The sequence below is a fragment of the Symsagittifera roscoffensis genome, chromosome 1 (assembly GCF_963678635.1).
Source record: "Symsagittifera roscoffensis chromosome 1, txSymRosc1.1, whole genome shotgun sequence".
NCBI classification, from domain to species: Eukaryota; Metazoa; Xenacoelomorpha; order Acoela; family Convolutidae; genus Symsagittifera; species Symsagittifera roscoffensis.
The window spans coordinates 45,704,493-45,730,981 of NC_087062.1; the positions used below are offsets into that span (position 1 = coordinate 45,704,493).

Sequence of the window (26,489 nt, forward strand, 5' to 3'; positions counted from 1 at the left end):
TCAGCAGTCTTCCTTTTTGACCGCAACCTTGTGGGACATTTGGTTAGGCCTAGTTGACCCCCTGTTTGAAGAGGGAGTAGGTTCACGGTCCCATTTATCCCCAGTCGCAATGTGGGGTCTAACACAACCCTCGTACATTGATCGATCGGTTATAATGTTGGTATGATTTGCAATGCTCTCGCATTTCACAATGGCCCCAGCATTGGCGAGTGAGTGAAGTCCGAAGTTGTCGTCTTTGAACCAGTCTGTCTCTTCCATCGGATCCACTGAGTCCACACATCCGTCTGGGTAGAATCCGAAATGAGAAGACTCCCATGGGTTCACCACCCTATCATTAGGAGAGCCGACCATTACGAGTTTCTGACAAAAAAAAATCATGTTCGTTCTTTGTTTGTTGATGATCGGTAAAATAACCCTTACAGAAAAGTTGTAAAACTGTGTTACAGAACCTGGGCTAATGTCGAGGCTGGGTATCAAGTGCAAGAGATGAACCATACCATTTATTCTCTTTTGGAATTGCTTTTCATCGCTGTAGCTTGCTGATGCAAATCAGACATGCATGCTTACTTTTAAATTGCTGAAATTTTCCTTGAGCTTTTGACCTTCTTCAGTGAAATTTTGGTTGTTCATCCGGTTGAAGTATGTATCCAGGGTCTTCTGGTGGGCCCAGGTGAGTGGGTTCCGCCAGTAGGCGCAGGGCGCCAACGTCTCATGCAGGTTGTCTGCTTTCAGTTCGGGCAAACCAGCAACTGCATTAAACAAGACAGCTGACTTTGAATGCTCCAATTCTTACTGTGAAAGCTGCAGCTATCATAGAAATGTTGGATCATTTTTTTTGCAAAAAAACTTCTTTTAAATTTTTTGTCTTTTTTTGAGCGTTTTGTTTTATATGATTTGATGTCATTAAGTTAAATAGTTACCAATAATATTGATGTGCAAGCGGCATAGTGATAAAAACAATGACTCAACTGTTGAGGTCGAGGGTGATCTGCCCTGAACAGAGAAGATCAAAGAAGTTGACCATGCCTCCCAAATTAGTCAGCAATTGCTCTGTCTTCTCCACGCCCATTATCAGGTACAACAGAGACTTGAACTCTTCCTCAACACCCCCACCTAAGAAAATACCTTATTGGTTGTAGTTAGAAAGGAGTCTACAGTTTAAACTGAAACTCGTATTTTGTGTATTGTAAATTTATAATTAGAAAAAAAAAACATAGACAAAAACATACAATTGGTTGTGTCTAGGCTGCAATAAATACATTATCGGCCCATCAGTTGTTGTTTTTTGAAGTTTCTTCTATAGGGCTTTTTTTAAGACTAGAAAAACCGAAATACAGACTAATATTTCCTGACCGATGTTAATTTCAGGACTCGCCGTGGAAGCAAAGCACCCATTTTTCCGTTGTGAATGTTTTTGTTTTTTAAACCAAACTATGCCCTAAAAGAGAAAAAACGAAACAGGTTACATCTCTCAGAGTTGTGGTTAGTCTTTTTTGACGACAATTCAACATTTATCAACTACAAAACTAACATTACCAGGCCAATAAACTGTGCATTTTGTGCATTGTAAGCGGATTCCGCAACAGGGACGCTCCCTTTGTTGTTCTTTAGTCCTTTCCTTCTCTTTGATCGTTCTGACAAAAATTTAACATGTTTAAAGTTTTGTCTCTGGAATCCAGGAACAGACAGACACAAAATTATTTTCGTTATCTCAAGGTTCATAAACCTAATTCTTTTTGATCGCAAAAACTCGATTTAATTTTTAGTCGTCGCCTGACAATCTCATTTTTTTTTCATTGTACTAAAAACTCCAATTACTTTTTTTAAGTTGGGAGTAATTTTCAGTATCTCAACTCAAATAAATAACGCAAAATTAATTTTAATATCAAAGGTTTTCATCTTAAAAAAATCAAGACTGTTGCTATCAGTTGAAAACCATGAATTTTTAGATATCTCTCTAATGTCTACAATTTAGTTCTGATAATAATTACACAAACCGAAATCTTAAAATGCTGAGTTAGATTACTCCTTTTCTCCTTTGGATTATGAACATCTCTCACCCTTTGTGCTATGTATAACACTAAAAATTGCTCTTCGCATCCAGCAACAAATCAACAGGACCAAAAATGTGCTCTACTTTTGATATTTTCACACAAGAAGAAGCTAAACATACGGTTCTTTTTTGCGTGAGACCAATTTTTGTCTATAAAAATTTCGTATAAAAAGGACAAACATAAATCTGTCCAAAAAAGGACTCGACTTTCAAGCCATGAACAGTTCAAAATAGATTTTTTAAGCCTTGCATATCATGTTATTTTTTTGTTAAATATCTTGTCAAAGATCAAACATTACATGAAAAACTCCAAATTCAGTCTGTATATAAAATTATTGCCACGTAACTTTTTCTTTCTTTTTGAGAAAAAAGCAAGTTTTTTCAGATAAAATAAAAACATAAAGCGTAACTATTAATTGTTTTTGTTTATTTCAAGAGGTTCTGTATACAATTGAAACCAAGTAGGAAACGCTAGACTAACATTCTTAAAGGAGAAACAAATAGTGGTAGCATTTTCTTGTAATTTTCAAGATGCATGAAATGTTTGAATTGCAAAATGAAATCTATATGATTAACCTTTTTGTCGACCCTGGAATGTTTTCAAAGCAAGTTTATTTTGGGTGCTAGCACGGTCAAAAATTTGGCGAACTTGCTAATGCTTAGACCTCTAGAAAAAGACAAAAACAAATTGCTGCTAAACTATTGTTTATTTTTGTCAATTGCGATCCAAAGAAGAAGAAAACCACCTACATCACGAATCTTCCAAACATCGGAACAAAAAAAAATGACAGAACATTTGTCGTGGGACATTTTTTTTTCTCCAGACCCATTTCGACTTTTAAACTTAAAAAAATCAAGTGAAAACTACTCTATAAACCTTCAAAATTAGTCAAAAAACTCAGCGCTTCCCCTTGTTATGAGTAGTGTGGTGTTGTTTCGACTTTTGAAGAAAGTGCGGAATGATTTTGCCTGGGTGATTTTTTTTATTCAGTATATTTTCCACTTTTCGAAAGATGTTGTTTTTCTGAGCTCAATTTCAGAGAATGCAAAAAGTTCACCTTTGATCAATTTTTGCAAGTTATGGGGGTTTAAAGATTGCCATTTTGTCCAATTAGGAACAAATAACGCGCGATATATTTCGTGTTATCAACGCATAAGCAATGATTTAATCTGGTTTACAAATTGTTCCAAGTTCAATTGAGGCATGGCACTTGATGTAATTTTTTTATCATTTATTTGTGTATTTTATTAACCTGTACTTTACTTAGCGTTTGGAGGATGATTTTCAAAAAATCTCTAAAAGATTTTTAAATGTGAAAAAAATTCCATAATTCTTCAAGAGGCAGTCAAAACATTCAGGGCGTTACTGACTATTTAACTAAGCACTTTTGGCTGTATTTTTTAGGCCATCAAGAAGACATTGTTTTTCTGAGCTCAAATTTAGAAAAAAAATTACACGTGTGAAAAATGTATTTGTTTTTCTGGGGTTTGAAAACCGCTAGTTTAGCTATTTAAGGGTAACTAGAGCGACATATATTGCGTTCTTATAACATGCGTAAACGGTGGATTTAAGCATTCCAAGTTGAATTGAGGCATTTAATTTGGTTGTATTAATAGACTACAAGGCGCTAAATACATCGTTTTGTAATTTTATATTATTGTGCGGGCCGGTAAATTGAAACGCTTTTTGTTCTGATAGCTTTCAAGCATTTTTTTTAAAATTGCCTTTAAGGTGCAGCCGGAACATTCAAGTATTTGCTCAGTCTTGCTGTTCCTCATTTTAAGGTTGAATGATTCCTGATCCAAACAGCATTTCTGCTATCTGCTAAGGAATCAATATAATGGAAGATGCCACACGATAAATATCCTAGTTTGGCTAAAAAGGATTTTTTGAAATTGTGTAATTTTACAAAAAAGCGCGGATCAAATAACTTTTCGCTTCAGCTAACATGAAATAATTGGGGAGGACGTAATCGCTGAAGCTAAAAATTCTCATTTTTCTTCTTTATCATTCAAATTTGAAGTTCCTTTACAAAAACTCCAGTATCAGCGGAAAAATTGCCAAAGAGACTTTTGCCTATATTGCTGAAAAACGCGCCATCTTCGCTGACTTTGTTTTTATCGCAGCATCGCATAAGCTCAGTATACACAAAAAAATATCTTTTTTAAAAACAAAAAACGCCGTTTGATTTTTTGGCCATGGATTATTGTTGTTCCAATCACTTATCAGCCACTGTAAAACAAATAAAAAGTATGAAAATTTTTGTTACATTTTTTTTCTTGAATGATTTTAATTTTTGATTATTTGAAACTGCGAACAACTCAAGAAACCTTAGTTGTTCACTAAGTGTATGTGTTGTACTTAAACGGTTTATTTTGAATAATTTTTATTGAAATAAATTGTTTTTTTTTCTGTTATATTTCTGCTTAAAGTATCTTTATTGTTCCGAATGCGGAAGAAAGCAAAAAACTTATGTCAAAAATTTAAGCTAACACCTCACTTTTCAAATGATAATTGTAATTGGACTATTTTTCTATAGTTGCGTCACAATATATAACAACTCTCCTTTTATTGTTCCGACTTTCGTAACGAATGTAACGGTTAAATTGTGCGCGGGATGTTTTTTCTCTTCAGACAAATTTCGACTTCTTAGCAAGCCAAATTTGACGGAATTTTTTTCTATCATTCGAAAGGTAATGTTGTAAAAAGCTTAAATTTGGAAATTGATTTTACCAGTGATCTTTTTTTCGTTAAGTTATGGGGATTTGAAATTGCCCAAATTGGGACAATAAACGCGCAATATGTTTAATCGCCAGCAGCTTGGTTAAAGAAAGCCGTTTTGGTTGAAGAAAGTTTATGTGACATAATTGCTTCGTTACTAAGAGCGAAATCTATCACTTTGTTCTTTCAATGGCTTTAGTAGTATTTTATCGTGTCCCGGATCCTAAGGGGGGTAGGTATTTATTAAGTGGGGGGAGCTCAAGTAAAGCAAAACCCCAGGCAATGGGTTCTTAATTTTTTGGAGGACCTTCATCCTAGAATTTTGAAAGCGAAAGAAATCTTCCACCCAAAAAGCAGAAATTCCACTACTTAGTATCTCGCTAAGCTCAGCTTAACAACAAGGGACACGATACATAACTCTTTCTAATTCAAACTTTTGGGATCCTTATTTTTGGTTCTTGTATGTTTTATGAATGTTTTTAATTAATATAATTGTTTCGATCAAATGAACTTTAGACCTAGTTGAAAATTGAAAGTGAAAGGGAATTGATTTTATGGTATATAAAAAAAATTGCCGGAGATTTTGGCTGCGTAGCTTAACTGTTGGCAGCAGTAATTTATTTCCTAAACTTGAAATATATGTTATGGTGAAAAGGCAGTAAATTGAAATCATTCTACAAATGGGGCTGCCATTTTCGGGCAAAAGATACCACATGATAAATTTTTCAACTTTGAAAAAAAAAGAAATTAGAGGTAACTTGGTGTACGGAACATATTGATAAAGAACATTTACATTCAAGAGTGTGTTTTCAACTACGGGAAAAAATCTGTAATGATCGCTACGTAGTGTTTCTCGAGAGGGCAAGGGAACTTTCAAAGAAAGAACACGAGTAAATTTTTAAAGAACAGTTTTATTTGAATGAGCTTCAACAAACCACTTGGATCGTTTCTATAAAATAAAATTATGGTTTTGTGAGCAATCCAATGTTTGCTAAATATGAAAAAGTATTCGACTATTTGTTTGATCTTAACTCAATAAGGGTTGACAATGACTTGGAGAGAAAAATCCGTCTATGTTTCAACAAGCTATCAAAATTTAAAAAACGTCCGGTGGTTTTTTGATTATTTACCACCAATATCTCCATGAATCTAAATGGTATCTGCAAGGTCATTTTACTTTCCACTGACTTGAAATTCAGCAGGTTTGACAGATGTTGAAAAAAAAACAAAGAAAGTGCAAAAAAGTAGAGAAACTCCTTTTGATTTAAAAACGATTCAAGAAATTTACACGTCTTTGAAGCAAATTTATCCTGATGATTCTAACTAACGAAACTGTTTTCTAGCTGTATTTTCTCTGTTTTTTTAGTTCTGATAATCTTCACCATGACTTTTTGATTAAATTGAGACCCAATGCTGTCTTGATTGATAATGGTAACTCTTCCTTGGACAAATTCTTGAAAAATTCCAAAATGTTTTTGATTGCATGCTGTATTGCTGGATGTTTTCAGATTTATACCTTAGTTTTACCAAGAGGATCCCATGTATTGTTACATGAAGCCCTGAAGCTGCAAAAACAGCTTATTGGGAAATTTTAGTGGAATATATTTCTGCTTTTCATTAAATTGAAAAAACCAGAAAACTATCAATTACTAGAATGCTAAGCGAGAGACTAGTTGTGCCTGACGTGGAAGGGTTTCGTTATAAGAAAAAAGTCTTCGTGGTTAGAGAATTAGCAATATCAACTTCAAACTACAGCGACCGAATCAATTTTTCGCCTCCAATGAATTTCAATATACTGGTAAAGCTGGAACAAAAAACTTACAAATGGTTAACAAATCATTCACACTGTCTCCATTTGATTACTTTTACAGATACTTGAATCAAATACTTCAGAGTTTCAAGTTAAGAAACCTTAGTGCCGTTTTTTACGCTAAAGGAAAAGAAAAGGCAGAACTTTCGACCAAGTACTTGGACCGAAAATTTGAAAACCTGTATGATTTGGGTTGTCCTCGTGTTGAAAACTTATATTTCAAAAATTATTACAGTTGCAATAGACATATTCCTCATTACAACTCAAGGACTCTTTGTGCCCTGAAGAAAAGCTAGGTTTTTTATGATTGGTGGAAAAATGAACAACAGCGAGAGATCAGCGAAACATATTTTTCACCAAATTCATTGCTTTGTGCGTGGATGACTCCAGAGGGTGATATCAAAATTTTATTACAAGAATAGCTCGTAATAATTGCAGCAACCAAATTGTTCAGAGGAAGGAGCAGATATTTTTTTCGAAGAAGAATTGTCTTCATTAAAGAGATTTTTTGCAGTTACTGATCACTTTGTGTACTTCCAGAGATTCAAGTTATTCAGAAATGTTAGACAGCAACCGAGGAGTATATCTTCCCGAACTTGTCTTAGTACCCAAACGTCAGCAGGAGTTCAGATAAATCTAATCAGATGTGAATTGCCAGATGAGATTATGACTATTGTGAAAGAGTACACTGTGAAGAAAAACTGTACTTTGAAGGAAAATAACTTTCTGCCTTCTCAAAGTTTCTTTCACTAAATTAAGTTGCGAAGAAATTTCAATTTGGTTCATGATTTTATCTAGCTTAGTTGGCTACGTAACACCAAACCTAAGGATAAGAATAAATGATTCATACTTCAACAAGAGTTTGTATGGCGATAGTAAAACCGTCAGGATCTGGGAAAACTGATTTATTTCCAAACTTTTGGTGGAAAATACTGATTATCCTAAATTTGAAACCATTCTTTTTTAGAAAACATGCAAACTGCGTTATCAGGAAAAGTGCCTTCTCGCGAAGTTGAAGTAAAATTCATGAAACTTAACGGATGTGAATCTATAGGAAATTTAGAAAACATTCTTTCAGTTTTCGATGATTCATGTGAAGACAACTTTAATAAAAAAGAGTTTGTTGGATCAGCGACAACTGGTAGACATGGAGGGACGGATGTAACTTATTTTAACAATAATTTGTTTCAACAAACTCGATGGTCGCCTACAATTGATTTGAACACTTCACACATCATACTGTTCAAATCATCTCGTGACGTCAGCAACTAGATCTTTTAGAAAAACAACTGAATGTATCAACACTTTTGAGCAGTTATTACGAATTAGGTACCAGAGAGTCTGTTGGACTTCTTGTAACCGATTTGGACCCCGTACATTAGATTGCTTACGATTTTGTACAAATATCACACAGCCTTGGTCAACAGTTTTTTATTGACCCTTATCTAAACCAGAAACTACTCCAGTCACATTAAAAAAGAAAAATTATTCCATTCTGCGGCATATGCAATAACTGGAACCACCTGACCAGATAAAAATTCTATTTATAAAACTTTCAAATTGCTAGATCATAACAATTAATTGCGATTGTTTGCTTTATGAAGTCAATTGAAACGTACCCGTTAAAATTGCAAATTTAGAAAAATTGGAGACTGCAAACGAAAACTTCATCATCCCAAAACCCGTGCTGCCAAAAAAAGACCAAATATTATCAGTGAAGCAGGTTTCCATCAAGTGCGAGAAAGTTTTTGTTTTTGTTACAAGAACCTCACAACTTGATTATGACTGCTGAAGAATCCATCCTAAATCTGAAACACTAATGTGTCAAAGAGCAGCCAGAAGCTGCACGTTTTTTTCATGATAAAAGGATTAAACATAGAAAAGCTGAACTATCCTAGCTTAACCGGCTCAGACCCTTTTTCCCTCCTCAAACTAGAAGGACTACTGCAACGAAGGAAACATTTACGGAAAACGATGAGGCTCAACAAGAACAGTTTGAACTGCTTACGGACAAGGAAGAAGTACCGGTCAAACGTGATAAATATGAAACATTAGAAAAGAGCAACAAGAGACATATCGAAAAAAATTTATGTCAGTCACAGGTTTTGGAAAAGAAAACTTTGTTAGAGCAAAAATCATTTTTAAAATAAAAAAAAATTCAAAAGGAGTAGCCATAAATCATGACAATGAGATGATATATGTTATGTGGATAAAGTACTAACAAGACTTAAGATTGCACTATTTTTCACAAAGTTCTCCCATAAACAAAAAATTTACACAATCGGGCATTCATCATCAATTTAACTGCTCTCAATTTGAATTAAAAGCTGGTAGTAAATCAAAATTCCAAACACGCGATTCATTCAGCGTCTTTCAACGCTCAAGAGAAACAATCAAACGGATCCTCAAGAACCCGCACAGCATTCCCCGCTTGGCAGGAAAGAAGTAGTGCGCAAAATTTACGAGAAGTAAATAAAAACAAAACAGAAAAAGTCCCATCGACAATAGAAAAACTCGAAACCAAAAATGTGAAAAGGATTCAGAAGAAGGTACGGACCTGTGCGGAACGCCAAATAACAATTAAGATCCTCCAACCACAAGAGACGGATGCGAAATCAAAACAATGGTAGAATTACCAAGATTGAAGAAAAAAATGTTGAAAACTAAATACAGTGACAAAGACCCAGCGTTCTTTCGTAATATGAACAAATTGATAAAAAGCAACCATTTTGTCGCAACAAAAATCTTAAAATTTTCATTGAACCTGCTTACACGGAATATTGAACTGTAATCCAAAAAACGCCGAACTCAAGGTCATAGCTTACGATATCGAAGAAATCTGATCATTAGATCTGGTCGTTGTTGATAAACTTGCCAAGTACAACCATGATATTAAGTATCTGCTTGCTGCAATTGACTGCAAGTCCCGCTATCTCAGAGTGCAACCCTTAAAATCAAAGTATGCTACTACAATAGCAAAAGCGTTCAAACTAACGTTAAGGAGAAAACAACCGAAAATATATGGGTGGATAAGGGGACAGAGTTTGAAGAGTCCTCCGCCGCCTTATGTACGAAGAAAAGCATGAACACATACAGCACAGAGAGCTAGAAAGAGTCCGCATTCGCTGAGAAAATTATCCGTTCCTTGAAAAATCCTATTTTTAAACACTTGGAGGATAAATAGACACACTCATACATTGAAAAATTGCAAGATTTTTTCAATGCAATTAATTCGAGAACAAATCGTGTCACAAATCTTGCACAGAACAAAGTAAGTAAAATGATGTTCCTCGCCTGGTTTCATTAAGAGCACAGTAATCATTGAATATAGTTTGACTTCCAAAACTTTATGTAGGTGATTATGCTAGAATCGCCAGAGTAGACATACATTTTCGACGGGGTTGCAAACAATCGCTCACCTATGAAGTGTTTAAAATTTTTGACATACCAACACAAAATCCTCCAACAAACAAATCAATACTAACAGAGAATCGTTTGAGGGAAATTTTCTCGAAACTGAACTAGTACGTGTTCTGAAGAAATAGGAATCATTAATAATCTTGACTGAAGGCATTTCCAGCATTTTCACTCATAATGCTCCCCCTTCCTTCACAATTACCCCAAGTTTTCCCTGCATCAATGAACTTTTTTAAAGATAAAACTCTGGCCAACTTCAAAAATTTCCTGAAAGAAGAAATAAAATTGCAAGGTGAATGAAGAGTAGCAGTTACAAAAATTACGTTCCCTACTCAGATATACAACGTAACTGACAACAACATTGTTTACTACAAAAAAGATAGGTTTATAGCGGGCTTGAACTCCACGCCTTACCTTGGAGAAACAGTAAATCTAACAAAAGGAGAGAATACATACATTGAACAAATACTGGATGAGATTCGTCTAAAGACAGAAATAGAGAAATTGGATTTTGTTATAGATCCAATTACCAACATCTTTCATTGTGGCTGCATTATTGGAAGGTATACTTTTTTCAAGCCCGCAAACTCCTAATTTACTTGTATTCAAAGGCGTCAGGTTATCATAAAGATTACAAACAAGGAAGCTCGAAACATAGCACATTTTCCACCCAAGATTTTTATGCTGACTATCCCGTTGATGTATGAGCTGGTACTCCGCTTATGTTTTTTTCCCGGACTTGAATAATTTTCAAAAAGTCGGACACACAAAAACACTCCTGCTACGAGTCATTGATACAAATCGTCGAGTGAAAAAGCGTTACGCATGTAAAATTGAACCGAATCATCATAAAGTGTTTGGTAATTTGACTTTAAAAAGCTTTTGCTCTACAATAATTCTAGTCTTTCCTTGAAGTTGCGCACAGACCCTGGAGGACTTGTTCTTTTAGCTGGAGGGGGAGAGGTTGTCCTTACTTTGAAATTCAGATTTTTAGCAATTGATCCATATGAGTTTTATTACCACAACCAAGCAAACTTACCAAATTTCTACTCGAAAGAGTTGAAGCACTTTGGTAAAACTGCTTGCGACTTCTTGTCGTGTGACAGGCACCTACTTAGCAGTGTCAACAGTTAGATTGTCTCTTAGACGCTCTCCTAAATTTTTTTTGTCAATTCTGAAGAGGCAGCTAAACAGTAAAACAATAAAAGGTTCAAATAACCTAAGCTAAAGTCAGAAAGATGACTGTGACTGAAAGTGTTCTCTCAACGATAAAAAAACCTTGTTGAAGAACCCGACTATTTAAGCTAGCGATAGGAGGATGTTTTCGCAAAAGAACCTATGAGAAGATTGATAGAAGCAATGAGCATAAACAAAGCATATTTGTGTAAAAACAGGACAAATCTTTTTCATTACCAGAGTTTTGGGTTGAATGAGATCCTTGTGAACAGAAACGGCCTAATCATAACCAAAACTTCAATATCAACAACAGTCAAAATTTTTTTTTTACAACTCGCTTGAAGCTCTTGATTTTGTGCTGAACAGCAGTCATGGAGTCAGTCTCGCTAATTATGATACTCATTATTTTATGGCTTTTGACCTCACGTCTACTCAGTAGGCTTCACGCAATTTTTTTGTCATCGTAAATTGACCAATTGCAACATTCGGTCGAACTGAATTTTACCGCAGGTCTCGGTATTAACGTCGAAATTTTATATATGGGAGAGCGTTCATCAACAGTTTTTGTGCGTTCAGTTAGAAAAACTACATTATGACCTAGACTAGCCATAAATGATCTTCAAATAATGGATTTTTTAAATTGTTTTAAGCATTTGAAATATCGCTTTATCGATTTTGGATACCCTTTAGTATTGAATAACGATAATACTTTCATGATAATGAGTGCTTCACCCTCGGATTAACATGGAACCCACTGATTGCTTTTTGCTCAAGCTGGAGGGCAGATATTTTTTGCAGATCTTTTACGTAAAAGATTATATGTTTGTCCTCTCATGTACAAGAAAATTCGACGTGCAATTCATGAAGAAAATCAGCTACTGATGAAAAAACCAAAACAATCAGCAGATTCAGTGTTATATGGACTTTTTTGTATTTAGGTTGCTCATGTTACAATTACAAACAGGTTTCCAATAGGTTTCAAACTTAATGATCATGATTTGATAACATTTACTAAACATATGTTGATCTGAACTATTTTTTGATATTCTTTTAAATTTTTTAATTTCAAATTTTTAAATTCATTCTTAGAAGTAAGAGATTTTCTTTTTCTACAAGTTCAAAAAAGAGCGAAAATTTTTCAGATAAAGTTTCTCGAAACATTAAGGCCGGAACATATGCTTTAGCGGGCAATAAGTAACCAGCCTTGCACGTGTCGCAACGCTCCTCGGGAACGCCCCCCGCTGGCGAAGTAAACTTTTTTATACAAGAGAGTAAAAGAAAAACAATATTTAAAAATTGAATTTCTTCTCAACGATAAATTTCACAAACAAGGTTTTTGTATCAATTTCCACACAAGCATAACCACTCAAAATAATGTCAATTATTCAAGAAAACGCAAAACTTTCACCATTCAATATTTTACTAAAGCGTTCAATTGTTACGTTAGTAATCATGTCAGTTGGAGCTTGAACAGATTTACTCTGCGAGCCGAAGCAAAACCTGAGTTAATCGTCTGCGAGCTAGAACTCCCAAACATCTAGACTAGATTAATGATAGAGTCATTTTGAAGTCATCTTGTTTATTAAATCAGTAGTCTCTTTCGTGAATTCGACTAGCACATAACAATGTTTTTTGTTGTCAATCGAATGATTGCAAAAAATCAAATTATTTACATAGGAGGATACCGCAAAACTTGAATTTGAAGCAAAGCCAGAGAAAAAGGGTTCATGATTCAAGATGAAAATTTGTATTTTCTTAAGAAATTGTTCGAGATATCAGGGGAATGCTCATATATTGCTTCAACCATTGCTTTGTAGTTTAGTTAAATAAAGAAATCATAATGTTACACAACCCGACGGTTCCATCGTTTTCACGTTCGCTTTCCTTTTCCGAATGTAGAGTGAAGGCAAGGCACGACGAATGATTTTAAGGTCATCTTGTGTATTAAATCAGTAGTTTCTTTCGTGAATTCGACTAGCACATAACAATGTTTTTTGTTGTCAATCGAATGATTGCAAAAAATCAAATTATTTACATAAGAGGATACCGCAAAACTTGAATTTGAAGCAAAGCCAGAGAAAAAGGGTTCATGATTCAAGATGAAAATTTGTATTTTCTTAAGAAATTGTTCGAAATATCAGGGGAATGCTCATATACTGCTTCAACCATTGCTTTGTAGTTTAGTTAAATAAAAAAATCATAAAGTTACACAACCCGACGGTTCCATCGTTTTCATTTTTGCTTTCCTTTTCCGAATGTAGAGTGAAGGCAAGGCACGACGAATGATTTTAAGGTCATCTTATGTATTAAATCAGTAGTTTCTTTCGTGAATCCGACTAGCACATAATTTTTTCCTTTCGTCAATATTTTGATTTTGTGCAATTTTCCGCCAAGGACTCGAATTCACCAGTTGACAAGATTATTCCTTGTCGATGCTTGAAAGTTTCCTCTTCGCCTGTTTTGTACAATTTGACAGTTATCTAGATACTGGTATGTGTGAATGTTTTTGCACCGACTCAAAATAAACGGTTGTCATTCGAAGATATATCCTGAGAATCATCGACATAGTCAACATCCCTTTCAAAAGAAATATTCATAATACATGACTAACAACGAACTAGTTTTTAGTGTGGAACGTTTAAGAATGACTGATCACAGTATATGAGACAGATCATGCGTTCACAAAGTAAAAACTAACTTATGTGACAACTTTACGAACGCGCTAAGTCATAATGATGAAACTAAATCATCAAAGATATACTTCTTTTACGGTAAACCACGTTTTTATGGGTATTTAGTTGCTTTTTCTCCCCTGGTACACTCTAATAGTCTTTTTGTGTCTTTTATTATGACGTGATATTAATCACTGCTATGAGTCATGGTAATGCAATTTTAACAGCATGACAAAGAATGTCGGGCAATCTATCAAGCAAACTTGAACCTAAGTGCTTTTGCCCGTATGTAGGATGCGGAGACAACTGATCAAGTGATCTGTTCCTTGAAAAATCCTATTTATAAAAACTTGGAGGATAAATAGACACACTCATACATTGAAAAATTGCAAGATTTTGTCATTGCAATTAATTCGAGAACAAATCGTGTCATAAATCTTGCACAGAACAAAGTAAGTAAAATGATGTTCCTCGCCTGGTTTCCTTAAGAGCACAGTAATCATTGAATATAGTTTGACTTCCAAAACTTTATGTAGGTGATCATGCTAGAATCGCCAGAGTAGACACACATTTTCGCAAGGATGGCAAACAATCGATCATCGATGAAGTGTTTAAAAATTTTGACATACCAACACGACATCCTCCAACATACAAATCAATACTAACAGAGAATCGATTGAGGGGAAATTTCTCGAGTCTGAACTAGTTCGTGTTCTGAAGAAGTAGGAATCATTAACAATCTTGACTGAAGGCATTTCCAGCATTTTCATTCATAATGCTCCCCCTTCTTTCACAATTACCCAAGTTTCCCCTGGATCAATGAGTTTTTCTAAAGATTTTACTCTGGCCAACTTCAAAAATCTCCTGAAAGAAGAAATAAAATTGCAAGGTGAATGAAGAGTAGCAGTTACAAAAATTACTTTCCCTACTCAGATATACAACGTGACTGACAACAACATTGTGTACTACAAAAAACATAGGTTTAAAGCGTGCATGAACTCCAGGCCTTACCTTGGAGAAACAGTAAAACTAACAAAAGGAGAGTATACAAGCAAAAAAAAAATACTGAATGAGATTCGTCTAAAGACAGAATTAGAGAAATTGGATTTTGTTATAGATCCCATTACCAAACATCTTTCATTGTGGCTGCATTATTGGAAGGTATAATTTTTTCAAGCCCGCAAACTCCTATTTTACTTGGAGTTAAAGGCGTCAGAGATGGAACTGGTTATCATAAAGATTACAAACAAGGAAGCTCGAAACATAGCACATTTTCCACCCAAGATGATTATGCTGACTATCCCGTTGATGTATGTGCTGTTACTCAGCTTATATTTTTTTCCCGTACATAATTTTTTTTCAAAAAGTCGGACACACAAAAACACTCCTGCTACTAGTCATTGATACAAATCGTTCAAGTGAAAAAGGGTTACGCATGTAAAATTGAACCAAATCATCGTAAAGTGTTTGGTAATTTGACTTTAAAAAGCTTTTGCTCTACAATAATTCTAGTCTTTCAGTGAACTCTCGCACAGACCCTGGAGGACTTGTTCCTTTCGCTGGAGGGGGAAAAGTTGTCCTGACTTTAAAATTCAGATTTTTAGCAATTGATCCATATGAGTTTTATTACCACAACCAAGCAAACTTACCAAATTTCTCTAGACATTATGGACAACAAGCCAGTGACTTCGGTGTATTAGCCTTGGGAATAGGAAGAGTGGCATTTCCATTGGCTCGAAAACTTTTGATACCCGCAGCAAAAAATATCGGAAAAAACTTCTTCTTCAGGCAGCTCCAGAACTAATAGAAGTTGCAACAAAAAGAAAAATTTCAAAGCAGGTACTCAAAAGCCCCGTTAGAAAATCATTCAGAAAGCAAAATGGAGGAGAAATTAGATCTCGGAAAAGTCATCCGAAAAGAACAACAGCGGTGAAATGAAAAACCAGACGCGTCATTTTCAGAAAGCAAGCTGCACAAAAGAGTCAGCAGTGAAGCAAAATTTAATCCCGATTAAATTTAATCTATTTTAATCCAGAGTGATGCAACTCACAGGTCGTTGAGCTTATTTGAAAAACCTCCCTTGCTTGTCACTTTTGAATTTGCATTCACCCGAAAAGTTGGACCTTCCTACTCTCCTGATAGTCTTATGCTCGTGTTTAAAGTACTCGGCGACAGAAACGTTTTCGTCGATCTTCAGCGTACTCGTTTGAAAAAAGTTCGAAGCAATGGAACCTTGCTTCGAACGCATGCTACAGAAGCGACAAACAGAGATACGCCGTATTTTGCTTACAATCTTTTATTTTCATTACTTTTCTAGTGTACAGTCATGGAGTCAGTCTCGCTAATTACGTTACTCATTGTATTATGGCTTTTGACCTCACGTCTACTCAGGAGGCTTTACAAAATTTTTTCGTGATCCTGAATTGACCAATTGCAACATTCGGTCGAACTGAATTTTAACGCAGGTCTCGGTATTAACGTCGAAATTTTATATATGGGAGAGCGTGCATCAACAGTTTATGTGCGTTCAGTTAGAAAAACTACCTTATGACCTAGACTAGCCATAAATAATCTTCAAATAATGGAATTTTTAAATTGTTGTAAGCATTTGAAATATCGCTTTATCGATTTTGGATACCCTTTAGTATTGAATAACGATAACACCTTCATGATAATGAGTGCTTCACCCTCGGATTAACATGGAACCCACTGATTGCTTTTTGCTCAAGCTGGAGGGCAGATATTTTTCGCAGATCTTATAGGTAAAAGATTATATGTTTGTCCTCTCATGTACAAGAAAAATCTACGTGCAATTCATGAAGAAAATCAGCTACTGATGAAAAACCAAAACAATCAGCAGATTCAGTGTTATGCGGACTTTTTTGTATTTAGGTTGCTCATGTTACAATTACAAACAGGTTTCCAATAGGTTTCAAACTTAATGATCATGATTTGACAACATTTACTAAACATATGTTGATCTGAACTAATTTTTGATATTCTTTTAAATTTATAATTTCAAATTTTTAAATTCATTCTTAGAGGTAAGAGATTTTCTTTTTCTACAATTTCAAAAAAAGAGCGAAAATTTTTCAGATAAATTTCTCGAAACAATAAGGCCGGAACATATGCTTTAGCGGGCAATAAGTAGCCAGCCTTGCACGTCGCAACGCTCCTCGGGAACACCCCCCGCTGGTGTAGTAAACTTTTTTATACAAGAGAGCAAAAGAAAAACAATATTCAAAAATTGAATTTCTTCTCAACGATAAATTTCACAAACAAGGTTTTTGTATCAATTTCCACACAAGCATAACCACTCAAAATAATGTCAATTATTCAAGAAAACGCAGAACTTTCACCATTCAATATTTTACTAAAGCGTTCAATTGTTACGTTAGTAATCATGTCAGTTGGAGCTTGAACAGATTTACTCTGCGAGCCGAAGCAAACCTGAGGTAATCGTCTGCGTCTAGAACTCCCAAACATCTAGACTAGATTAATGATAGAGTAATAAGTCACAGCTGATTTCAATTTTTCCATCAGGCAGTTGATACTTGGAACAACCCAAAAATAAAAATGAGAATGTAGAGTAAAGGCAAGTCACGACGAACAATTTTAAAGTCATTTTGTTTAATAAATCAGTAGTTTCTTTCGTGAATTCGACTAGCACATAATTTTTTCTTTTCATCAATATTTTGATTTTGTGCAATTTTCCGCCAAGGACTCGAATTCACCAGTTGACAAGATTATTCCTTGTCGATGCTTGAAAGTTTCCTCTTCGCCTGTTTTGTACAATTTGACAGTTATCTAGATACTGGTATGTGTGAATGTTTTTGCACCGACTCAAAATAAACGTTTGTCATTCGAAGATATATCCTGAGAATCATCGACATAGTCAACATCCCTTTCAAAAGAAACATTCATAATACATGACTAACAACCAACTAGTTTTTAGTGTGGAACGTTGAAGAATGACTGATCACAGTATACGAGACAGATCATTCGTTCCCAAAGTAAAATCTTATGTGACAATTTTACGAACGCCCTAAGCCATAATGATAAAACTAAATCATCAAAGATATACTTCTTTTATGATAAACCACATTTTTTATGGGTATTTAGTTGCTTTTTCTCCCCTGGTATACTCTAATAGTCTTCTTGTGTCTTTTGTTATGAAGTTAATTTAATCACTGCTATGAGTCATGGTAATGCAATTTTAACAGCATGACAAAGAATGTCTGGCAACCTATCAAGCAAACTTGAACCTAAGTGCTTTTGGCCTTATGTAGGATGCGGAGACAAATGATCTAGTGACCCTCCAGATGTCAATTAAGGAACCCATCCAAATTCAACTTGCTATGCCCAAAAAAAAGAAAATTGCATTTTCGAGAATTCGAATAATTTAAACAAAATTTTTTATATTTTTTTTCAATTATTATTCCACATGTTTTATATTATCATTTCTGTTTGATATGATTTTTAACCCTTTTCAACATGACCGTGTGTATATTAGTGGTCTGAAATTTTATCTCGCCTAGTAAATCAATTTTAATTTGTTCTGCAAAATTTTCAGCGAAATGTAAGAGAAAAAACTTTCAAAAAAATCATAAATCGAGAATAATTTTTCGCCAAAATTCTCTTTCAGAAAAAACGAGAGACAGAGAAAAGTAAACAAAATTGCTCATTAGTGAATCCCATTACAAATATCCTTTTGGTGATTTTGCTTTCTTTTCAAACGAAGGTTAAATATGAAAGGGTCCAACTTTTTCTTGTTGGTAGTCCAACCACATTGATTTGGCTTTCTGTTCTGTGTACACTCTCTGTTCTCTTTCTCATGGTAGGTGTCGTTAGTCCGGTGGAATATTTCAGGTCTTAAACAAAATAACAGAGAATATTCCCGTTGTATATCGCGTTTATGTACAAGTTTTGCGTGTATAACTGACAATTTTTTGGTAAAAAGCATGAAAAGCTGAAAATTTGAAAAATAAAAAAAGTGGCTGGAGAAATACAAAATTTCAACCTACGACCTCGACAAAGAAGGAATTGAGAAAATCAATGGAGAATACAAAATGCCAATGGACTTGATGGATTTGGACAGATTTGAAAGGCTAAACAATTGTCAAATCAACGTATTTTGGTGAGCAAATTCTACTTGCCTTCTAAAAATCTTATTACCAACTCTTTAATATTCTTCACCTAATCAAATCACCTTTGAAATTCAGGCCAAAACTAGATTCAAAATCTAATTTTTTGTTCATGTTTAACGATGGTGAATTTTTGCTCTTAAGAGTGTCGACCAGATTCACTAAGAGCCTGATTTTCGACTTGTTGCTCGACAAAAATTCTACAAAAACCCGAGACTCATCAAATCGTATAGATTCATGCTAGCGCCGCTGACGAAAATTGTCAATAATTTGCCCAGCGAAAAGTTTTTTCTGCTTGAGAAATAATTTGAAAAACTCAGCCACTCCCCTGAAAAAGTCAGTATGTTGGAACAGAAAGCGTAATACCTCTACTCTTTTTTCATTTGCTTCGAAAAATTCCAAGAAACTTGACTTCCCCCGCGAGCAATGCTGAAAAAAAGTCTAACGGGAGGGGATGTGAGTGTTACAAGAAGCGAGTACAATCAAGTCCTATAACTTTCACCGAAGTGAAGTGTGGTTCACTTGATGGTTACAACTACTTGTACTTGACTACAGATGTGCTACTACTTGCTTCAGTTATCGAAGCTTTTCGTGAAGTTGGCAATCAAATTTACAGGTTGGGTTGCGCCTGTTATTTTACGGCACGTAACATTTCTGGGAAGCCTTTCTAAAAATTTGTGAGCCCGATCCAGAATTCTTACTGAATCGTGAACATCTGGATTTTGTGCAGCAATAGATATGAGGAGGCATATCGTCTTTTTAGGCGCGCCGATTTTACAAAGAGAACAATAAATACCTTGACAATTTTTCACCCTCAGAACCATCAAGCTCTATCCTCAACATTGACGCAAACAATTTCTCCTTCCTCTCGTGAAGTAGTGGACATCGGTGCAAAGAGCAACGAGCAAGTCGACATGTTGGGAAAATTGGGGTTCACCACACAGCCAAAGGTGCCAAAGCTTCAGCAGACCTTGCACCCTGAAGAAGATTTTATTTTGCAATACCTTACCCTAAATTTGTACCACGGGCTAGGAATGAAAATAAATCAACTTGGAAAAGTTGTTTAGTTCCACGAAAGTCACTGGATGGCAGATTTTGTCGACCTCAACACCCGCCTACGAAAAGCCGCAGTATAAAAATTGCGGGGGAAAATTTACAAGATAATTATTGTTTTAGCATTCGGTAAGATAATGGAGTCTAAGTTAGGAAGAAAGAAGCTGGAGATTCTAAAAGATGAGAGAGAACTTCGTCAAAATACAGCTCTAAGCGCTATGAAGAGCTTTCAAATCATTGACGATCAATTTGCCACAATCAGCTTTTCAGTGATAAATTTTTTTCTGGACAAATCTATGATAGTTGGTATGACTATCTCAGACCTCGCCAAGCGTTTCATGTTTCATTTTCACTATCAAAATATTGAAACTGAATCTAATTTTGATATTACTTTCCTTCGACACGGATATTTTTTTATGCCATCAAAACTGACGATGTTTACCGAGACTTAGAGAAAATAAAAATTGATTTCCACTTTTCAAGTTGTGATGTAGACCTTTTCTTGGTTGACGACACCAAAAAAAGATGTGCTGAACTTTAAAGACGAAACTGGTGGGAAGCGTATCAGAAAATTCATTGTCCTAAAACCGAAACTACCTTCGGACGTCCTTAATTGTAAGTAAAAATCCCAGTTTAAGCCACCCTTCCAACCCCATTCCAAAAATTTCACAGAAAAAATATCACCACCACTCTCCCTCCCCCTTAATTTGTTGCAACAAACTATGGACATTTAGCTGATTTAGGCAACATTATACCAGGTTGACTAAACGTTAACTTATCTAAAAACAATTTTCTTTCCTTTTCCTTTTTTTAAAATTATAGTTTAGAGTCTTCTGCTCTTTGGTAAAGAGAATGAAACTTTGTTCGGTATAAATTGAGTTGCTGAAGTGAAATGAAACTATCCCCTGCCTTGTAGAAAAAAATATTACCTGCTTCTGCTTAGAGTGCACTCTAAAATTGAGTGCCAAAGGAATAAAACGGAGCGCATATCAAGAAATGGTCCACCAAACCTTCAGTGACACATCATTCTTTGGGTAAACAATGAGAAAGTAAGACTTTAATATAGTTTCGAAAGGTCACACTAATTTGTCAGTGAAACAAAACAAACTTGCATTATCACCATTCGACTCAAAATGTTTTTTCCTTTTCGACGGTATTTCGACAGTTCCCTTTGGCCATAAAGCCGCCCCAGAGAATGCATTTCTTGAACACAGTTACATGAACACCGAGTGGGCCAACTCATACAATGAAGCTGATAACAGTTTGCCCGATTTTCAACTACCGGAATGAGGATTTTTACAGCAGTTCTACTCAGAAACAGAGCTGCGAGAAGAACAAGCTTCTAAAATTTTATCTCGCCTAGTAGATCAATTAAAATATGTTCTGTAAAGTATTCAGCAAATTGTAAGAGAAAAATTTATCAAAAAAATCATGAATCGAGAATAATTTTTCGCCAAAATTCTCTTTGAGAAAAAATGATAGAGAGAGAAAGCCACCCTTCCAACCCCATTCCAAAAATTTCACAGAAAAAATATCACCACCACTCTCCCTCCCCCTTAATTTGTTGCAACAAACTATGGACATTTAGCTGATTTAGGCAACATTATACCAGGTTGACTAAACGTTAACTTATCTAAAAACAATTTTCTTTCCTTTTCCTTTTTTTAAAATTATAGTTTAGAGTCTTCTGCTCTTTGGTAAAGAGAATGAAACTTTGTTCGGTATAAATTGAGTTGCTGAAGTGAAATGAAACTATCCCCTGCCTTGTAGAAAAAAATATTACCTGCTTCTGCTTAGAGTGCACTCTAAAATTGAGTGCCAAAGGAATAAAACGGAGCGCATATCAAGAAATGGTCCACCAAACCTTCAGTGACACATCATTCTTTGGGTAAACAATGAGAAAGTAAGACTTTAATATAGTTTCGAAAGGTCACACTAATTTGTCAGTGAAACAAAACAAACTTGCATTATCACCATTCGACTCAAAATGTTTTTTCCTTTTCGACGGTATTTCGACAGTTCCCTTTGGCCATAAAGCCGCCCCAGAGAATGCATTTCTTGAACACAGTTACATGAACACCGAGTGGGCCAACTCATACAATGAAGCTGATAACAGTTTGCCCGATTTTCAACTACCGGAATGAGGATTTTTACAGCAGTTCTACTCAGAAACAGAGCTGCGAGAAGAACAAGCTTCTAAAATTTTATCTCGCCTAGTAGATCAATTAAAATATGTTCTGTAAAGTATTCAGCAAATTGTAAGAGAAAAATTTATCAAAAAAATCATGAATCGAGAATAATTTTTCGCCAAAATTCTCTTTGAGAAAAAATGATAGAGAGAGAAAGCTAAAAACAATTGCTCATTAGTGAACCCCATTAGAAATATCTTTTTGCGGATTTTGTTTTCTTTTCAAAAGAAGGTTAAATATGAAAGGGTCCAATTTTCTCATGTTGGTAGTCCAACCACATTTATTTGGCTTTCTGTTCTCTGTTCACTCTCTGTCTTTTTTCTCATGATAGGTGTCATTAGTCCTGTGGGATTTTTCAGGTCTTAAACAAAATAACAGAGAAAGTTTTGAGCCATATTCCCGTTGTATATTGCGTTTATATACAAGTTTTGCGAGTATAACTGACAATTTTTTGGTAAAAAACGTGAAAAAATGAAAACTTGAAAAATAAAAAAAAAACGTGGCTGGAGAAATACAAAGTTTCAACCTACCACCTCGACAAAGAAGGAATTGATAAAATCAATGGAGAATACAAAATGCCAATGAATTTGAAGGACATGGACAGATTTGAAAGGCTAAACAATTGTCAAATCAACGTATTTTGGTGAGCAAATTCTACTTGCCTTCTAAAAATCTTATTACCAACTCTTTAATATTCTTCACCTAATCAAATCACCTTTGAAATTCAGGCCAAAACTAGATTCAAAATGTAATTTTTTGTTCATGTTTAACGATGGTGAATTTTTGCTCTTAAGAGTGTCGACCAGATTCACTAAGAGCCTGATTTTCGACTTGTTGCTCGACAAAAATTCTACAAAAACCCGAGACTCATCAAATCGTATAGATTCATGCTAGCGCCGCTGACGAAAATTGTCAATAATTTGCCCAGCGAAAAATTTTTTCTGCTTAAGAAATAATTTGAAAAACTCAGCCACTCCCCTGAAAAAGTCAGTATATTGGAACAGAAAGCGTAATACCTCTACTCATTTTTCATTTCCTTCGAAAAATTCCAAGAAACTTGACTTCCCCCGCGAGCAATGCTGAAAAAAAGTCTAACAGGAGGGGATGTGAGTGTTACAAGAAGCGAGTACAATCAAGTCCTATAACTTTCACCGAAGTGAAGTGTGGTTGACTTGATGGTTACCACTACTTGTACTTGACTACAGATGTGCTACTACTTGCTTCAGTTATCGAAGCGTTTCGTGAAGTTGGCGATCAAATTTACAGGTTGGGTTGCGCCTGTTATTTCACGGCACGTAACATTTCTGGGAAGCCTTTCTAAAATTTTGTGAGCCCGATCCAAAATTCTTACTGAATCGTGAACATCTGGACTTTGTGCAGCAAACGATATGAGGAGGCATAACGTCGATTTACGTGCGCCGATTTTACAAAGAGAACAATAAACACCTTGACAATTTTTCGCCCTCAGAACCATCAAGCTCTATCCTCAACTTTGACGCAAACAATTTCTACCTCCTCTCGTGAAGTAGTTGACATCGGTGCAAAGAGCAACGAGCAAGTCGACATGTTGGGAAGTTTGAGATTCACCACACAGCCAAAGGTGCCAAAGCTCCAGCAGACCTTGCATCCTGAAGAAGATTATGATTGCAATACCTTACCCTAAAGTTGAACTAGAGCCTGGGAATGGAAGTAATTCAACTCGGAAAAGCTGTTCAGTTCTGCGAAAGTCACTAGATGCCAGACTTTGTGGACCTCAACACCCGCCTACGAAAAGCGGCAGTAAAAAAAAAGAAATTTTACAAGATAATCCCAATTTAAGCTTTCAAAGCATTCGGTAGGATAATGAAGTCTAACCTAGGAAGAAAGAAGCTGGTGATTGTAAGAAATGAGAGCAAACTTCTTCAAAATACAGCTCTAAGCGCGATGAAGAGCTTTCAAATCATTGACGATCAATGTGCCACAATCAGCTTTTCAGTGATAAAAATATTTTGGGACAAACCTATGAGAGTTGGTATGACCATCTCAGACCTGGCCAAGCGTTTCATGTTTCATTTCCACTATAAAAAAAATTGAAACTGAATCTAAACTTGATTTACTTTCCTTCGACACGGATACTTTTTTATGCCATAAAAACTGACGATAATTACTTAGAGAAAATAAAAGCTGACTTCCACTTTTCAAGTTGTGATGAGGAAATTTTCCTGATTGAAGACACCAAAAAAATGTGCTGAGTTTTAAAGACGAATCTGATGGGAAGCGGATCAGAGAATTCATTGTCCTAAAACCGAAACTACATTCAGACGTCCTTAATTGTAAAAAAAAAATCCCAATTTAAGCCACCCTTCTACCCCCATTCCAAAATTTTTACAGAAAAAATTATCATCACCATCCTCCCTCCCCCTTAATTTGTTGTAACAAGCTATGGAAGTTTAGCTGATTTAGGCAACATTATACCAGGTTGACTAAACGTTAATTTATCTGATAACACTTTCTTTTCTTTTCCTTTTTTTTAAATTATAGTTTAGAGTCTTCTGCTCTTTGGTAAAATGAATGAAACTTTGTTCGGTACAAATTGAGTTGCTGAAGTGAAATAAAACAATCCCCTGCCTTGTAGAAAAAACACTAATTTGCTTCTGCTTAGAGGGCACTCAAAAATTGAGTGCCAAAGGAATAAAACGGAGCGCATATCGAGAAATGGTCCACCAAACCTTCAGGGACACAACATTCACTGGGTAAACAATGAGAGAATAAAACAATAATATAGTTTCGAAAGGTCACATTAATATGACAGTGAAACAAAACAAACTTGCATTATCACCATTCGACTCAAAACGTTTTCTCCTTTTCGATGGGATTTCGACAGTTCCCTTTGGTCATAAAGCCGCCGAAGAGAATGCATTTATTGAACACATTTACATGAAATCCAACTCATACAATGAAGCTGATAACAGTTTGCCCGAATTTCAACTTCCGGATTGGGGATTTTTACAGCAGCTCTACTCAGAAACAGAGCTGCGAGAAGAAGAAGCTTCTAGTGGCTGAGTCCGTGAACGTCCCCCTGTAAATAACCCATTTATTTCCTCTGAAGCTTTAAAAGATAAACCATCTAAAAACAGCGCAAATAAAACCAAAACAATAAACATTAAATTCTTAAACATACATTTTGAGATGATTTTTACTGCTCGTCGTTTTTATACTTCGGCTGAAGATTAATCTGGTTTTTACCAATTCACCACTAATAAAAAAAATTCGTATTGGGCGAATCGTTTTTTTTTTACATAAATAGCTTCAGGCAATAATTTAGTTGACTCAAACTAAATGTTAGTTCAAGCAAATGGGTGAATTCCGTTGGCTTAGTTTCATAACAAACTTTTATCAGCATGACAATTCTTCGACGATAAGAAAGAAAGCCAGGAAATGATATCCACATGAAACTAGGACCAAAAGAAAATTTCAGGAATTAGAACGATTAAATTTAAATATCGCGGGAAAAAGGACTGCTTTGAAGGGAATTAGAAGCAACTATTGTTTCGGGTCTCGGTTCTTAAGCTCAGCTCAACAAGATTCTAAGGAGGGGGTCTTTTGCTTTAGTGGTGGGAACTTACGTTCCTTTACAAAATCCTAGGATAGGGGTCCTCCAAAAAATGAAGGCTACCTTTCGTAGGATTTTGCTTTAAGTGAGGACCCCCCTTAGGTAGGACCCTCCCCTAAGATCCGGGATACGATAAAACACTACTGGCGTGTTTGGGGATGGTTTTCACAAAAAAATCCCAAATTCTAAACTTTTTCTTTTCATGTAATTTTTTACTTTTAATTTTTTCATGTATTACTGCTCCATAGATCTTAAACGGTCTCCGATCAGTCTTGTGCCTATTTTCTATTTGATTGATTTAAACTATTCTAAGAACTGATGGCCAGAGATGACGTTTAAATATGACTAATTCTCTTACTTCCGTATTGACCGGCTAGAGGAGCGGCGATTGATATGAAGGTGTGAAAGTATCCATTTGCGTTGTGTTGCTCCACCAAAAACCTCCCTATGATTCCACCCTGCGAGTACCCAATGAAAGTCACGTCCTTAAATAGAGAAATTTTGGAAGCAAAAAGAAAAATAATCATTTTTGGGCTTTAAAAGAGTCAGTTTTGGTATAGCTCAAACAAACGGCAATTTAGAATTTCAAGATTACGTTTGCTCCAATTTGATACATGAACATCTTCACTTCTTGATTGAAAACCACAACTTGAGTCGCCAT

General features: G+C 35.4%; 1 protein-coding gene across 1 annotated transcript; it reads right to left on the bottom strand.

The window, feature by feature from the left end:
- On the bottom strand, positions 1 to 26,489 carry LOC134857579 (lysosomal thioesterase PPT2-B-like). The gene is made up of 5 exons (XM_063873741.1): positions 26,424 to 26,489; positions 26,187 to 26,313; positions 970 to 1,113; positions 568 to 749; positions 1 to 360 (listed from the first exon to the last, which is right to left on the bottom strand). Exons 1-5 carry the CDS (start codon positions 26,487 to 26,489, stop codon positions 1 to 3), a joined length of 879 nt encoding a protein of 292 aa, XP_063729811.1.